The sequence below is a fragment of the Pongo abelii genome, chromosome 14, assembly GCF_028885655.2.
Source record: "Pongo abelii isolate AG06213 chromosome 14, NHGRI_mPonAbe1-v2.0_pri, whole genome shotgun sequence".
NCBI lineage: Eukaryota > Metazoa > Chordata > Mammalia > Primates > Hominidae > Pongo > Pongo abelii.
In genome coordinates, this window is record NC_071999.2 from 37,348,961 (window position 1) to 37,366,691 (window position 17,731).

The window sequence follows — 17,731 nt, forward strand, 5'->3', positions numbered from 1 at the left end:
TTTTATAGAGCCCCAAGCTGTGTGAGAATTTCTATTTACTCATTTTTGTACAATGAGAATTTTACCCAAACCTTAGATTCAGTTCATCCCCAATATGGTTTGGCTGTGTCCCCACTCAAATCTCATCTTTAATTGTAGTTCCCATAATCCCCATGTGTCATGGGAGGGACCCAGTCGGAGGTAATTGAATCATGACAATGGTTACCCTCATGCTGTTCTCGTGATAGTGGGTTCTCACAAGATCTGATGGTTTTATAAGGGGCTTTTTCCCCTTTTGCTCAGCACTTCTCCTTGCTGTCACCATGTGAGGATGTGTTTGCTTCCCCTTCCACCATGATTATAAGTTTCCTGAGGCCTCCCCAGCCATGCTGAACTGTGAGTCAATTAAACCTCTTTCCTTTATAAATTACCCAGTTTCGGGTATGTCTTTATTAGCAGTGTGAGAATGGCAAATTGGTACCACAGAGAATGGGGCGCTGCTGTAAAGATACCCGAAAATGTGAAAGCAACTTTGGAACTGGGTAACAGGCAGAGACTGGAACTAATGGAAGGGCTCAGAAGACAGGAAAATGTGGGTAAGTTTGGAACCTCCTAGAGACTTGTTGAATGACTTTGACCAAAATGCTGATAGTGCTATGGACGATGAAGTCCAGGCTGAGGTAGTCTTGGAGATGAGGATCTTACTGGGAACTGGAGTAAAGGTCACTTTTGCTATGCAAAAAGACTGGTGGCATTTTGCCCCTGCCCTAGAGATCTTTGGAACTTTGAATTTGAGAGAAACAATTTAGGGTATCTGGTTGAAGAAATTTCTAAGCAGCAAAGCATTCAAGAGGAAGCAGAGCACAAAAGTTTGGAAAATTTGCAGCCTGATGATGTGATAGAAAAGAAAGCCCCATTTTCAGGTGAGAAATTCAAGCCAGCTGCAGAGATTTGCATAAGTAACGAGGAGCCAAATGTTAATCACCAAGACAACGGAGAAGATGTCTCCAGGGCATGGCAGCCTCTCCCATCACAGGCCTGGAGACCTAGGAGGGAAAAATGGTTTCATGAGATGGGTCTTGGGCCCCCCTGCTGTGTGCAGCCTTGAAACTTTGTGCCCTGCTTCCCAGCAGCTCTGGCTGGCCATGGCTAAAAGGGGTCAATGTACAGCTCAGACCATTGCTTCAGGGGGTACGAGCCCCAAGCCTGGGCAGTTGCCACATGGTGTTGGGCCTGTGAGTGCACAGAAGTCAATAACTGAGGTTTGGGAACCTCCACCTAGATTTCAGAAGATGTATGGAAATGCCTGGATTTCCAGGCAGAGGTGTGCTGCAGGGGTGGAGCCCTCATGGAGGCTCTCTGCTAGTGCTCACACAGAGGCCCCACTGGGGCACTGCCTAGTGGAGCTGTGAGAAGAGGGCCACTGCCCACCAGACCCCAGAATGGTAGATCCACCGACAGCTTGCACCTTGTGCCTGGAAAAGCCATAGACACTCAATGCCAGCTTGTGAAAGCAGCCAGGAGTGGAGCTGTACCTTGCAAAGCCACAGGAGTGGAGCTGCCCAAGGCCGTGGGAGCCCACCTCTTGCATCAGCATGACCTGGATATGAGACATGGAGTCAAAGGAGATCATTTTGGAGCTTTAAGATTTGGCTACCCTGCTAGATTTTGGGCTTGCATGGGGCCTATAGCCTCTTTGTTTTGGCCAATTTCTTCCATTTGGAATAGGTGTATTTACCCAATGCCTGTACCCCCATTGTATCTAGGAAGTAACCAACTTGCTTTTGATATTACAGGTTCATAAGCAGAAGGGACTTGCCTTGTCTCAGATGAGACTTTGGACTTGGACTTTTGAGTTAATGCTGGAATGAGTTAAGACTTTGGGGGACTGTTAGGAAGACATGATTGTGTTTTGAAATGTGAGGACGTGAGATTTTGGAGGAGCCAGGGGCAGTCCCCACCCAAATCTCATCTTGAATTATAGTTCCCATAATCCCCACATGTCACGGGAATTACCTCCGATGGGAGGTCATTGAATCATGGGAGCAGTTACCCTCATGCTGTTCTCATGATAGTGAGTTCTCACAAGATCTGATTTTTTTTTTTTTTTTTTTTTTTTGAGACAGAGTCTTGCTCGGTCGCCCAGGCTGGAGTGCAGTGGCATGATCTAAGCTCACTGCAACCTCCATCCCTCGGGTTCCAGTGATTCTCCTGCCTCAGCCTCTTGAGTAGCCGGGATTACAGGTGCTTGCCACCATGCTTGGCTAATTTTTTTTTTTTTTTTTGTATTTTACAGACGGGGTTTCACTATGTTGGCTAGGCTGGTCTTGAACTCCTGACCTCAGGTGATCTGCCTGCCTTGGCCTCCCAAAGTGCTGGGATTATAGGCATGAGCCACTGCGCCCGGCTGATCTGATGGTTTCATAAGGCTTTTCCCCCTTTTGCTCAGCACTTCTCCTTGATGCTGCCATGTGAAGAAGGACATGTTTGCTTCCCCTTCCACCATGATTGTAAGTTTCCTGAGGCCTCCCCAGCCATGCTGAACTGTGAGTCAATTAAACCTCTTTCCTTTATAAATTATCCAGTTTTGGGCATATCTTTATTAGTAGAATGAGAACAGACTAACACAACCCTTAAAGGAGACTGACGGAGAGGATTCTTCTTGGATCCCAGCACTTCCTCTGAATGCTACTGACATTCTCCTTGAGGACTTTAAACTGGGAGATAGAAAACAGATTCCATGGCTCAGCAGCCTGAAAGCAGGGAGGGAGCCAAGCTATAGATGATGTGGGCAGCCTCCCCTGAGGCCAGGTGTGGCCGAACCTGGGCAGTGCTGCCACCCACCCCACCAGGGCCAAGTCCTGTCCTTGGAGAGCCAAGCCTCAATCACTGCTAGCCTCAAGTGTCCCCAAGCCACAGTGACTAGGGGGACTCAGGGAACAGTTCCCAGTCTGCCCTACTTCTCTTACCTTTACCCCTCATACCTCCAAAGTAGACCACGTTCATGAGATCCAAAGCCAGACTCCCAGAGAGCCCTCATTCTCGTTTGTCAGTGTGGTCCCACAAACTTATTGAGCAGAAATTCCTTTCAGTATCTTGCATGTGAACAGCCCCCTTTTGTAGACTCTCACAGCTGTGCAGGCTTCACCTGTGTTTGTGTTCTGTTGGTTCAGTCATGAGCAGAATTGGGGAAGGAATCAGGCACACCTACCTCAGTACTAATTTTTTTTGGCTGTCTTTTCCCAAAATGTCATAGATCAGTTATAGATAACAGAAGAGTAACTGTACAGGAAAACTGTCACTTTGGGCTGTCTGTGCTGCTTAAATGGGAAGGCAGCTGCATCTTTGATCCCAATTTTTAAATTTCTTCTTACTGTAACTATGAGGTAAAGGAGCTGGCACATCAAACATTTTCACCTGCAACAAATAGGAATCGTTTTCTTACGCACCGAATTGAGAACTTTGGAATGAGTGGCTCTATTTTTTCTTTTTTCTCCCCCTTGTCTGTTCTCCACATCCCATTCATTCTTTTTTATTTATTTTATTTTTTTTGAGACCGAGTTTTGCTCTTGTTGCCCAGGCTGGAGTGCAATGGCAATCTCGGCTCACTGCAACTTCCACCTCCCAGGTTCAAGTGATTCTCCTGCCTCAGGCCCCCAAGTAGCTGGGATTACAGGCACCTGCCACCATGCCCAGCTAATTTTTTGCATTTTTAGTAGAGATGGGGTTTCACCATGTTGGCCATGCTGGTCTCGAACTCCTGACCTCAGGTGATTCCACCCGCCTCAGCCTCCCAAAGTGCTGGGATTACAGGCATGAGCCACCGCGCCCAGCCTCATTCTTTTACATTTCTCTTTATGTGAATAATCTGCCCTTTGGTTTCGTTCTTTACTCAAGAGCCATGCTGACATCCAAGCTTCCACATCTTAGGAGGCATCTCATATTGCGTTTCATGAACTAATCCATTCATCAAATGTTGAGTAAAGGCCTGTAATGTGCCTGGCCTTCTTTTAGGAGCTGGACAGAATAAAGTTCCTGATCTCATGGAATTTACATCATATCTCATGAAGCTTACGTTCTAGTAAAAGAAATAGATAATAAATAAATATACGTCAGTGGTACCAATGCCAAGAAGAAAAGAAAGCCAGGGTACAAGGCAACAAATGGTAGCATGAAATTCCCTTTCAGGCCCTCTTTCTTCTTCAGCATATCCTTAAAATCTGTGGGGAAAGAGTGCTGGACAATCCTGGCTACACAATCATACTTCAGCAGGACTCCCCAATAATTGTGAAAGGGATGTAGGTATGTTTGTCCATGAACTTCCCTAGTAATATAAGACCACTCGGTGTATTATGAAATCCTCTGAGTCTCTCAAATGTGTGACTCTCCAATCCTAAAATCCTCATCTATAAAATAAAAATGACTACATCCCAGGGTTATTGTGAAGATTCAATAAGCCAGTGTCTAAAAAGGGCCAGGCAGACAGTAAGCAGTAACCATGTGCTGGCTTTTCTTTCCCCATTTCTCCCTTCCCCTTTCCCGGACTCTTACCTTGATAAAAACAGCCTTTTCCCCAAGCCATACACATGATCTGCCTTATGAAGGAACAGTTAGAAGGCAGACTAATTTTTCTTTATTATAAAATTTCCTTAATCCCAGAGAGCCTCAGTATCTTCAGATAACTTGGCGTGACTAAAAAAAAATTCTTACTGGGTTCATCTAGAGTCTGAGTGGCCTTAGGCAGGTGCTATTATGTAGAGGAAGGTTCATGAAACTGGCATGAAGGAATGAAGGCATTGACTTATAAATATCCTAACATGTGAGCAGATGAGAAAGAGACTTTAGACCTGCTTGGGAGTTGGAAGTTGACTACCACATCTCTCTCCAACACATCATAACCAGGATAAATATGGAAACTTATTTAAAAATCTAAATCTCATTTCCTCCCATTGCCCTCAATGGTACCATATTAATAAAGAAAATAAATTCCCTGGTGAGTAATATTTTTTATGTTATGAGAAACATTAATATTGACAACAAAAAAAATGTAGCTTCCTTACCCTGACAGTTGAAATCCAGGTTAACTTAGCCCCCTTATAAGGCTCTTGTTTTTTCATTATACGACAGATCAAAACCAAACTCATTACCCTTTCACCAGATCATCCCCTTTCCGGCCTCTTCTTTTGGTGTACACAAAAAAAGCTCTCTGTTAGAATAGGAGAACACATCCCTTTGACCCTGATCAAGATGTTTAGCTTCTCAGTGTCTTGGGCTCAGGCCAGATGAACTCCAAGGGAGTTCCTATACATCTCCTGAACTTTTCCTATGAAAGTATTCTTCCCCTATTCTTCCTTCCTTCATCCATTTCTACTTCCTCTCGGGTCATAATCCACACCTGCAATATCGGATTGCCCCAGTTCAGCAGGGTCTTCTTCCATTGTTCCAACAGCTCCAGGAATGTGTTTGTGGTGAATCTCCTGTATAGCTGGGCAATCTTTCCTCATACAGCCTCTCCAATGAGCAAGGACAAGCACATACCACACTGTATATTTGCACTCTTTGTTAAACAGATACAGCTTTTAAGTCCTCATTCATCCCAGCCTCCAGAGAGAGGGTAAGGACAAGGACTCTCAGTAGTGCGAGAGGAGATTTAGGACCCACCTTAGGAAAATTGTGAAAAATACAAAAAGCTGGTAGTCATTTTCCAAGTAGACCTAGATGACTAAAGATTTGATATATCACCTGTCTGACCCTCCATTTTTATATGCACAGAGTTGGAATGCTGTAAATTTTCTATTTTGCGCTTTTATTAATGAGAGCCCTGGCCTCATAAAGAAACACACCACAGTCCAGGCCTGCTGGCTAGGAGCACTGTGGAGCAGAGTATTCTTTGGGCTCCAACTACTCACTACTTAGCCAACCTAACTGGCCCCCTGTTCTCACTGTTTCTCACATTCCACTGCTCATCTGGTTGTAAAGTATACTTTTCTCCCCATCTCCGCCTTACCATTGCATCACATTAGAAAAGCATCCTTTCACTTCTGTGCAAGGTTCTATAATGAAAAGAAATAATGAAAAGGTACTTCTCATGATGGAAAATTCCATGTTATCCAGAGATATGAATAAGGAGAAAAGACAGCTGTCAGCGAGCATCCTTTGAGCCTAACTGAATCCATGTTACAAACCATTTGTGATGGTGCCAAAAGGAACCAGAACATTGCAAAGGATGCAACATGTAATACAGTGTGGTTCCCCCGACTTTGCTTTGATTGAAATGTGAAGATTCAAAAAAATTCTGGGGAACTGAAATAAGATTGACAACTTTTAATTTTTCAAATAAGACCATTAAAAAACAAAGGCTACCCTCTATTATGGCAATTTCATTTAAAAAGGATGTTTTAGTGGTATGCCCATACAAGGTAATATTTTATTGAGATATAAAAATAGTAAAGTTCTGACACATGCTACAACATGGATGAACCTTGAAAACATTAAGCTACATGAAATTTAGCCAGACACAAAAGGACAAATACCATATGATCCACTTACATGAAGCATGTAAAGGAGGCAAATGCATAGAGACTGGAAGTAGCTGAGAGGTTACCTGGGGTCGGGGGAGTGGGGAATAGGGAGTTATTGCTTAATGGGCACAGAGTGTGTTTGGAGTGATAAGAAATTTTTGAAATAGATAGTGGTAATGGTTGTACAACATTGTGAGTGTAGCTCCACATAATACAATGCCAGTGGATTGTATATTAAAAATGGTTTAAATGGTCAAAACCGGAAGGCATTTTAACACACACAGTCAAAAGCACAGAGGTTCACCCACGGATGCTTTCATTGAGGTAGCGGAAAAGACAGGTGCAGTTCCAGGTGAGTTTGTCAGCTGAGCTGTGAAAGAGAGAGTTCTGGCTCATCTGCTGAGAATGAAAGGGTCTTGGCATTAGAATCTTATTTCTTCTGACAACAGCTCTCTACTTCTTTGTTCAGCCTTTAATGTTCTCCATGATCTGGTCCTGGGCTTACTTCACCAATACACTCACTACAATGAAGCCTTCACATCAATCAAGCCTGGGAGCACACCCAGCTCTCTGCCACCTCCATCTCCTTAGTCGGGCTGTTGTTCCTTTTCCTTGGTTCAGCCACCTCCTTCCCATCTTCAAGGCCAGCTCAAGAACCGTCTCTATGTGGAGAAGATCCTTTCTCCCTAATTAGCCTTCATCCTCCTCACTGCCTCCCCAGCCTTCACCACCAACAGCATTTGAGATGCCACTCCCCACTAGCCCTTACCCACAGCAGTGGGCCGGTTATGGCTTTCCATTGGTTAATCCCAGGCAGACGCCTTCTCATATGCTTATTTGGCATATGCTTCCCTAAACAAGTGCTAAAGGTCTTATAAGTACTCAGTGGACACCCACCTCGGCCTCCCAAAGTGCTGGGATTACAGGCATGAGCCACCACTCCACCCTCCAATTATTTCTTAGGATGAATTCCTGGAAGTAGAGCTTATAGGTCAATGGTAAGAACCTGTTTGTAATATGCTTTTTAAATGAAATACGGATGATAAAACAGATTTAGGGTACATGCTAATTTTTCAGTACTTCGATGTGCTCAAAAAAATTTTAACCAGTTAAAACTCCAACTTTTTAAAAATAAATTCAAAGAATTTAAATAGATGTTTTTCCACATTCCATCCACTTCAAACTATGAAAACATGTAAAAAGCACAGAAATCTAACATTGATTTGGGAGACAAGACATATCCTAATTTCAAAAAAATTTTTATTAGTTCTTTAATCAAATGAGAAAAAAGGTTAAGCAGAAAAAGATGAACCCACATTTGTAAAAAGCGATTTCCTCCAAATTTTGAAGAAAAAAAATTTTATTCTAAGAAATACATATTCATTATAGAAAATTTGGAAAATACAGAGAATAGAGAAAATGTGAATTTCCCAGAATCCAACAATACACAGATAACCTTACAGTTTTACTATTTTCTATATACATGTGTGTTTTTAAACAATTTGCTCTTTTCTTCTTCCCCACCCTACCTCCCAAAAAAGTGGGGAAGGCAGCTCCTGGTGGGCCACACCTGAGCCTGCCTCTCCACCATTCCATCCTCACCACCGGCCTCCCTTCCTCTGAGCTACGGCCCGTTTCCTCGCTTACGTCCCAGACTTTTCTATAAACACACAATCCACCCCATGGCATGCCAAGGCTGCTCTGCTCCCACAATTGCCAATGCCCAGCGAAACAGGAGGACTCAAAGTCAACTGCCAAGCTACCTTCTTCACTCCAGAGCCAGGCTCCAGGGAACACTGAAGATTTATCTCAGCTGACCAACAACGGAGCAGTAACTAATACCTCTTAAAATGTATATAGCATTTTAAAGTTTAAAAAGTCCTCCCACACACATTTAATCTTCACAAAACCCTCAGAGGCAAACAGCACAGATATTCCCATTTAACAGAAAAGGAAACCGAGGCACAGAGGGGTTGGGTGAAAAGCCAAACTAGTGAATGGTAGAGCTTGGCTGTGGACCCATAAATTGACTCCAAGTTCAGAGCTCTTTAACATAGCCATTATTAGCAAACTATTTTTAATCTGACCACTGGAAATCAAGAGTCAGAAGGATCTTTAATAAATCCTCTAATCTAGTAGCCTTTTAGTAGTCACATGTAAGGAACATAAGGCCCGGAAAAACTAGATGACTGACCAAAGTCGCCAGCTAGTAAGTGACGAAGTAGGTCTGAAGGCACAATCTTCAGACTCCCAGGCCAGTGCTCACTCCGGTCGTCCCTAGAGAGAGAGAGATGGTCTGTAATAGGTGGTCTCTCATCCGGTGTCTTCTGCTTAGCCAAATGTCAATCAGGAATTAAAATCCTAAAAGTGTAGAACGTTAGAGCCAGAAAAGACCTTAAGGACCACTCAGGCAAGGCCCTGGCTTCACAGATGAGGAATGTGAATCCAAGCCCCTGATGTTCCATTCTGTGTATCTTGCACCCATCATGTTACTTCGCTTCCCAACAGAGTCAGAAATTAAATCTGGCCAAAGACGTTTACTTCCTTCTTTGACACTCAGTGTCTCTTTGACACTCAGTATGAGGCAGGCCACAGATCAGCAAAGTGAAAGTGAAATTAAACAGGATTTGACATTCAGAAGATACCTGGTTGGTAACAGATTTACCCACCATGACTGTATCACAAAATAACCAACTTCCGCTGAGTTCCAAGGAGGCTCCCAGACTCTGCCTCTGTCCTTCACCTCCCCTCCCCAGCGAGCCAGAGAAGGTCTATTGAAATGTGTCCCTGGTTTAGGAAAGGGTGCCCACGGTCCTCCAGAAGTCACATGGCCCTACAATTTGTGAAAATGTAGCAATACTCTGGCCAAAAGCTTCTACTCCGCGAGTCAACCAGGAGAACCTCCCCAGGCTGTCCCTCCTCCTAAGGTCACTATCTTGGCACCATCGAAATCCGCACGTGACTGTCCATCACCTTGATTCTTCGGCAGTTCCTTGGTCCCGTGGCTAGCCTTATCTCTCCAGTGAGACGGGAAGCCCTTTGAGGGAAAGGGACCACTTCCCCTATTGAACAGCTACTACGTGCCAGACAATGCGCTTGGCAGGGTAAGACATGGCTCCTACCTTCAAGAAACTTACAGAAGGATAAGCAAAACCATGTGCAAAAAAGTAAGCGCAGTCACGTAGGTGTAAACAGGAAGCCAAGGAGCCCAGAAGAGGGGCATCTACTGGCGGGGTGGGGTAGCTGCCCGGTCTTAAAAGGCAAAAGAAGGCGGGAGGGCAAGCCAGGCAGGAAGGCCAGCGTCAAGGAGAGAAGCGCTTGGTTTACAGGAGATAAAAACAGTTCGAAGTTGCTGGAACATCAAGCGCAAGGCAGGGAGCGGTGGGAGTTCAGGCTGGAGCGGTAGGGCCTAGCAAGGTGGCCACAGGCACGAGCCCGCGTAATTCCCAGCGGCTGGGTACAGGGAGGGCCGCTTACGCAATTCGCAAGTGAACGAATTTGGGCGCCCATGGCGAGGCTCTGTCAATGACGGTCGGTGGTGGCGCCGCCAGCCCCCCGCCCCCGTGCACCTGTGCGCCTTCGCAGCTGCCAAAGCAAACGCAGGCTCCCCGACTTCGCCAGATTTTCAAAGCGGGCTGCGAGCCCCGGGCCACTGCCACGGCCACGGCCGCCCCGGGCCCCCGCCCCCGGACCCCTCGTTTATGCGCTCGGGTTACAGCGCCTGTTGACGCACTGTGGCGGCCGCCTGCGCGCCAGCGGGGCCCGGCGGTTTTCTCTGCAGTCGCCACCAGGTTTTCCCGAAGAAGAGTCCCTCCCGACCTGGGGCTGGGGAGGCTGGGGGCGGTGAAGGCTGCTTCGGCCCGGCTGGCCCCAGGCGGGGCACGGCGGCGGGGAAGGGGCCGGGGCCGCTGGGGCTTGCGCGAGGCGCAGTACGGGAATCTGTCCCCCCCGGGACAGCGCGGCGGGAAACAAACAGGACGAGCTCCCTCCTCTCCGCGCCCGCACCCCCAGGCGCCAGGGGTGGCAGCGGCCTCAGGGGTCGAGGGAGGCGGCTCGGGCTCCCCGCGCTGCCAGGCTCAGGCTTGGGCTGGGGCTGGGGCCGGGGCCGCGGCAGGCACCCGCGGCGGGGGCGCAAGTGGCGCCCGGGAGCGGCTCGGGGCAGGGGCGCGCTCGGCCGGGGCGCTTGGTGGCCCCGGGCCCGTGCACCGGCGCCCAGACCGCTGTCATTACCTGGCCAGTGTAGTTTTCCCGGAGCCCGGGAGGCCTCGCAGGAGGTAGAGGTGTTTCCTAAAGCTGTGGCGGCGCGGAGGTGTCCCCCGCGGGGGCGGCCGGGGCGGCCGCTGCCGCTGCTGCTGCTGCTGCTGCTGGAGGCTCAGCCTCCCAAAAGATTGAAGGAAACTGTCCTCCATGGGCAGGAGGGCTGGCTGCGAGAGCCCCAGGTTCCCTTTCCTGAAGTCACGGTCTTGGCCAAAGCTGTTGTTTTTGTGACTCTCCGGCCATGTGATGGATAGAGGGGCGGGCGCTGGGAGCCCAGCCCCTCCTTTCCACCCGCCGGAACCGTGCTGCGTGGGAGGGGGCGTCCCTACCTGGAAAGCTGGGGACGCTGGGAGCCTCACAGCCCGGAAAACAAGGGTGATGCACCCACTCCCACCTCGACCCCTGCTCCGCCTCCTGGTGCCCTTTGCCCTGAGGCAGCGGAGGGGAGGGGCCCCGTCTAGTGGGTCTCTGGGACACTTCCCCGGCCTGGCTTCCAGGCCTCCTGCCACAGCCCTCCCCAACCCCAGCCCCGACCTGCCTAGACCCTGAAAGTGAAATCATTTTAGCTGATGATTAATGAGCTGCCCGGCATTGTAAATGGCAACAGTAAAGGCCATTGTCTCCCCCGATTTGTGAGCACCAACATCTGGCTGGCGTCCCAAGGGCTATCACCACTCTCCCAGGGCTTGTATCTTTTCTTGTTTCATCTTTCTTTAGCAGCCTGCCAAAAATATTATTAGAAAGCTTTGTTGCCGCTACATAACTTTAAATCTCTCCTTCCTCAGAAAAAGCACCCATAAAACTCAGATTGATTTATGAACAGTAGCATAAGGGCTACCGCCCAGGTACCTGCCCTGTTGCCGCCTGAGAAGTGGGGGCTTCTTGGAGAACTCTTTCAGATCCCCGGGGAAAGTGGCAGAGTCTACCGAAACCATTTATAGAGAAGTATCCAGACTGAAGTTCTCAGTTCCAGGAACTAGGGAGCACCCATTGGTTGATCACCACAGTGACTCTCCAACAGTTCACCCTCAAGAGCGTGACAGAGTGATCCTGTTTTCTGAACCAAAATTCACCATGCCTGCCTGAAAGAAACAACATTCAAAATTGACACCATCCTGGGAAATGCAGAATATATGGTGGCTTTGGCTATAATAATTATTGTAAAGTAATAAATTCTATTTCTGGCAGCTAAGATACTAAAATTGTGAAAAGGAACTATGAAAAAAGTGTGATTTCCTTCTAAAACAAAATCCAGAGATTTCACAGTTAGCTTTTAGGAAGGGACTATCCAAGTGGGGAGGGGCTCTGTGCTGAGAACTTCCCCTTCCCCTTGGGATTTCCCTCTAGGGATGGGTTAGGGCGGAGTGGGAGATGAGCTGCTCTCCCTTGAAAATCCATTCCCAGTGTGGAGGAAGAATACTTTCTTCATTCTTCTCAGCACTGCTAAGAAACAATGAAATTTCAAAGACCTCTAAATATTAGGAGGGAACCCATAAGGAACAGAAAATATACATGAATCGTAAAAACAGTGACACAATCTCTGTATCCTATCATAATTTGCCCAGCCTCACATGCTACCTTTTTCATTTTAACCTGCACTGGCTAATATGGGGGCCACTGGTCACATGTGGCTAGTGAGCACTTGGAATGTGGCTACTGCAAACACGCTGTGCCTGGGCCCGGTGCAGTGGCTCACACCTGTAGTCCCAGCACTTTGGGAGGCCAAGGCAGGAGGATCACTTGAGGCTAGGAGTTTGAGACCAGCCTGGGCAACATAGTGAGACCCTGTATCTACCAAAAATTCAAAAATTAGCCAGGTTGTGGTGGTGTGTGCCTGTAGTCCTAGCTCCTTGGGGGGCTGAAGTGGGAGGATCACTTGAGCCAGGGAGTTTGAGACTGCAGTGAGCTATGATGGTAACACTGTACTCGAGCCTGGATAACAGAGCAAGACCCTGTCTCCTAAAAAACACAAAGTAAAATTTAAAAAATACACACTGAATTTTGAAGACTCAGTATGAAAAAAGAAATATTAAAATTTTTTTTATATTGGTTATATGTTGAAATGGTGTGCTGGGTATATTGGGTTAATATATTATTAGAATTAATTTCATTTATTTTTATCTTCCATTGTGGCTCCTAGAGAGTTTAAGTTACATACGTAGCCGGCATTATATTCCTACTGGACAGGGCTGCATAAGCATCCGTCCACTTCCATTCCCTCTGTTAAGAGGTCCCAGGCAGCAGCTGCAGGAAGACAACGCAGCTTTCTGGGTAGGGGTTTCAGCACAGGGCTTGTGGCAAGTAGAGCTATCTAACAGATGCCAGGAAACATGAGTGTGCTCCTTAGGAGAGGGGGCTGAGCTCAGAGCTTTGGAAATCCTTTCCCCTATGAGGAGATAAAGAAGAGAGAAGACAGCTGAGGAAGGGGTCCTGAGGACACCGGCATTTAAGGACTGTGACCTCAAGTGGATCTAGCAGAGGAGAGGACAATTGAATGACCAACAATTAAACAGAACACTGAAAGATGCAGGGAAGCCCAGGGAGGGAGTTTCAAGGAGGATCACATGGTCAGCAGTACCTGGAGACGGTCCTACACACTTTCCTTTCACTTTTCTTTAGTTGACATTTAACTAGTCAACAAGTTCTATTTTCCCCAATGTATTCCTCAAAACCACAGTTTAAAGTAAACTTTGGGTATCTGTTTCCTCTCACTAGAGGAAGTGAGAGGGCAGGGGTAGTGTCTTATTTATCCTTGTCAGCCCAGGCTGTAACACAGTATCAGCCTGATATTCAGAAGGTGCTTGATAATTGTATATGAACCTCAACTATTTTCTTAAAAGATAATCCTGAGTTTGGGATTTATTAAAACTTAAGACTGAACAGGCCAGGTGCGGTGGCTCACGCCTGTAATCCCAGCACTTTGGGAGACCAAGGCAGGCAGATCACCTGAGGTCGAGAGTTCGAGACCAGCCTGACCAACATGGAGAAACCCTGTCTCTACTGAAAATACAAAATTAGCCAGGCGTGGTGGCATATTCCTGTAATCCCAGCTACTCAGAAGGCTGAGGCAGGAGAATTGCTTGAACTCGGGAGGCAGAGGTTGCGGTGAACCGAGATCGCGCTATTGCACTCCAGCCTGGGTAACAAGAGTGAAACTCCGTCTCAAAAATAAATAAATAAATAAACAAATAAATAGATAAAAATAAGGCTGAACAAGATCGTGCTAATGTAAGGGAGTAACATAAACAGAGTCAGCACGATCTCACTTTGCTGCACTAGAAACCATTACTATCATGGACATAAAGAAAATAACCTTATAAACACCATTTTTGGCAAATGAAGAAACATTGAAACTTTTCTGTAACTATCACTGTTTAACAAGATGTGGAAAAGTAAGAAGGTGTGAAGGAAGAGCTAGTGGAAACCAGGAATGTAACCCTCAAACCTAGAGCTCCAAATAACCCTGGACTTGGAATGCTTAGCAATCCATCAGTGGCCGGGCATGGTGGCTCAGGTCTGTAATCCCAGAACCTTGGAAGGCTATGGCAGGAGGATCACTTGAGGTCAGGAGTTTGAGACCAGCCTGGGCAACACAGCAAGACTACTGTATTAGTCAGGGTTCTCTAGAGGGACAGAACTGATAGGATGGATGGATAGATAGATAGATAGATAGGAGATATATATGGAGTTTATTAGGTAGTATTAAGTCACACAATCACAAGGTCCCACAATAGGCCATCTGTAAGCTGAGGAGCAAGGAAGCCAGTCTGAGTCCCAAAGCTGAAGAACTTGGGTCTGATGTTCGAGGATGGGAAGCATCCAGTGTGGGAGAAAGATGTAGGCTGGGAGGCTAAGCCAGTCTAGCCTTTTCACATTTTTCTGCCTGCTTTATATACTGGCCATGTTGGTAGCTGATTAGATGGTGCTTACCCAGATTAAGGGTGAGTCTGCCTTTCCCAGCCCACTGACTCAGATGTTAATCTCCAGGATCAATTCTTTGCATCCTTCAATCCAATCAAGTTGACACTCAGTATTAACCATCACAACCCCATCTCTATTTTTAAAAGTTAAAAATTAGGCATTGTGGCACACATCTGTGATCCCAGACTGGGGAGGCTGAGATGGGAGGATCACTTGAGCTCAGGAGTTCCAGGCTGCAGTGAGCTATGACTGCACCACTGCACTCCAGCCTGGACAACAGGGCAAGACACTGTATAAACAAACAAACAAACAAACAAACAAAAACTATCAGCCTCAGGTTCTCCTGCCCAGGGATGCCAAAATAGCAGAAAGTCTGAAACCAAGATGAAGCTTCCAACATAGTGTAACCAAAGACCTTTTAACATAATAGAATCTTGATAAATATTATAGTAGGAGCTTTCCCAAGTCTCTCTAGTACTATGTCCAGAAAAACTTTTTTTCTGATTTTTAAAAATTCACTCAAAAATGTAAATTAGTTTTATATACATACTTATTCATCTTGTTACATATATATAAGCGATGTATGAATTGAGAGGACAGGAAAGAAATCTACCTTTGCCCGCTTAGCCATTTCTATGATGGGCTTCTGATCTGTTTAGGACCTTCTGCCAGATTCAGATGGAAATGTAGGATCCAGCCAGTCAGAGGGGGACTTTGTCTCCCCCTCCCCCAACACTGCCTCTTTCCTGGCTCTTCCATCATCCTTCCCCTTGAAGCCTGATGGAGGCTTTGGGAAGCAGGAAGAGGCTAGGGGAAGGGGCACAAGGGAAGAAAAGCAATGGGAAAGATGTCAGCTTAGCCAAATTGGCAGAGGGAAACGTCCAGGGCTCTAATGGCCTTAGATAAGTCTGGATATTTCCAACACAGAAATATTCCCTAGATAAGGCTGATTTTGATTACTCTGCCCCACACTGCTTTCTGCATTCCATCCCTCTTTTTGGTGTCGGACTCCTCCCCAAAGGGGAAGACCGGGTCTCCTATTTCCACAGTACCTATATTTGCCACAGTGTACAGGGACACTCGGTATGAGCTTCAGGGAGGGAGTCTGGGAGGGAGGAGAGGAGCCCAAACCCATTTCTCTACTGCTCCATTCTGGAAATTAGGGTAAGGTCATGAAGGCAGGGGCTGGAGAGAGCTGGGGGCTTTCTGGAACCCAAGTACAAGCCTGGGTGGCTGTTCAGCTGGTATGCATCAGTACAGCATAAAAGTGCTCCACAACCAGTCCTGCCCACACCACCCATTGTCAAATGTTTTGAATACCACTCTTGGGTATCATCATGATGGTGTGGATTCTAATATATTCACTAGAAAGCCACAAATGCTTTGCTGTGGAAGGCCCCTAAGAAAGCAAGAATTTGCCAGATGCCAAGATCCTTCCCCAGCTCTCTATGCTTCAAACCCTAAACTAGTCAGATCTGCCTTGAAACCATCCCATCCTGGGCCAGAGGCAAGTCTAATTTGATAAAGCCTCTAGGAGCCTGCAGAATTCAACAAACACTGAAGATCACTGTGTCTGTCCAGAAGAGACCCACAGTTTAGTGGAGAAAGAAACATAAAACTGTACAAAATGGACATAAGGAAAACATTGAGATAACTTAAATGCAGCACTAAATTCCCAATAAAGATGACAGATTAAACACAAGTATTCGATTTCTACTTCCTCTCTGAAACCCTGCTAGAATGTAAAGGGCTGGTTTGGCTTCTGCTATTTTCTTGTTTAGCGGGAGGGGTTGTTTTGTGACTATTTTTGCTTTAAGCATCAAGAAGAGGGAGAGATCACAGCAACAAAATTTTGGAAACTGGAGAGCAAAAGGCCAAGTGTTAATTGATTCGGCCAAAAAAAAAATCCTCTGATTTATAGACAGCCAAGAAACAACACAAATTACGCAGCATAAACCCTAAATCTCAGAAACTGGAAGGTTTGGAGGTGGGGCTCTACACCAGAAGGGCAGTTGCAAGTCTGTTTAACAAACAAATGTCCATACCCTAAGCAGCTGCCTGCCCGTCCCCAGGCCTAGAGGTTTGCTCCTTCGAGAAGATTAGACAGAAGATCTGGGAGAAGTAGGGTAAGATAAGACCTGGGGCTCTCTTTCTGCAAATGGGGATTAAGTTAATGTCTACATGTTGAATAGTGTGTAGTCACTCCTTAATTTATATTTTGTAAATATGAATTTTCACATTTTAAGTTTATTAAGTACAACTAAACTAAAACTGAATAAAAAATAGTATTAGTAACTTCTAGTATAGTACAAGTCCCACAATCCCTAACCAAAATTGTAGAGGTCAGATATACTTCAGAATTCAGAAAGTGTTTGTTGTTTAAAGGTAATAGTACTGTATATTATCCTATATTCCCAGTGGGGTGTGGCGCAGACCTCTGTAGTTCAACACATTAATATGTTTGCAATGAAATATATGAATATACTTTATACATTCCAAGTGGGATAAATAAGGAGTAAAATTAATTGCCTACCTTTTGGGGTCAGGTTTTTTTTTTTCTTGGCTCGCTGCAATCTCTGCCTCCCATGCTCAAGCGATCATCCCCACCTCAGCCTCCTGAGTAGCTGGGACTACAGGTGCGTGCCACCACACCTGGCTAATTTTTGTATTTTTTGTAAAGATGGGGTTTCACCATGCTGCCCAGACTGGTCTCAAACTCCTGGGCTCAAGTGATCCTCCTGCCTCAGCCTCCCAAAGCGCTGGGATTACAGGCGTGAGCCACAGTGCCCAGCTTGTATTTGGGTCAGGTTTGGCTGCAAACTTAGTTTTAATGTCAAACTTATTTAAAAAACAGACACAGTGGTTGCCAGGGGCTGAGGGGAAGGGGGAAGGGGTAAGGGGGAAGGGGAAAGGAGGAAGGGGGAAGGGGGAAGGGGGAAGGGGAAAGGAGGAAGGGGGAAGGGGGAAGGGGGAAAGGGGAATGGGTCATTGTTTAATGGGTATAGAATTGCAGTTTTGCAAGATGAGAAGAGTTCCAGAGATGGATGCTAGTG

At 46.3% G+C, this 17,731-nt stretch overlaps 1 protein-coding gene and 1 non-coding gene across 2 annotated transcripts in view; both read right to left on the reverse strand.

The window, feature by feature from the left end:
• N4BP2L1 (NEDD4 binding protein 2 like 1) overlaps window positions 1–17,429 on the reverse strand; it is a 33,839-nt gene extending 16,410 nt beyond the window's left edge. The window contains 1 exon segment of the mRNA XM_024230735.3: window positions 10,731–17,429. Coding sequence (XP_024086503.3) covers window positions 10,731–10,909 — 179 coding nt within the window. The 5' untranslated portion in view covers window positions 10,910–17,429.
• On the reverse strand, window positions 3,210–3,336 carry LOC112128642 (small nucleolar RNA SNORA16B/SNORA16A family). Its single transcript, XR_002911132.1, has one exon. It is a non-coding gene; the product is annotated as a small nucleolar RNA SNORA16B/SNORA16A family (small nucleolar RNA).
• Window positions 17,430–17,731: the final 302 nt, after the last annotated feature.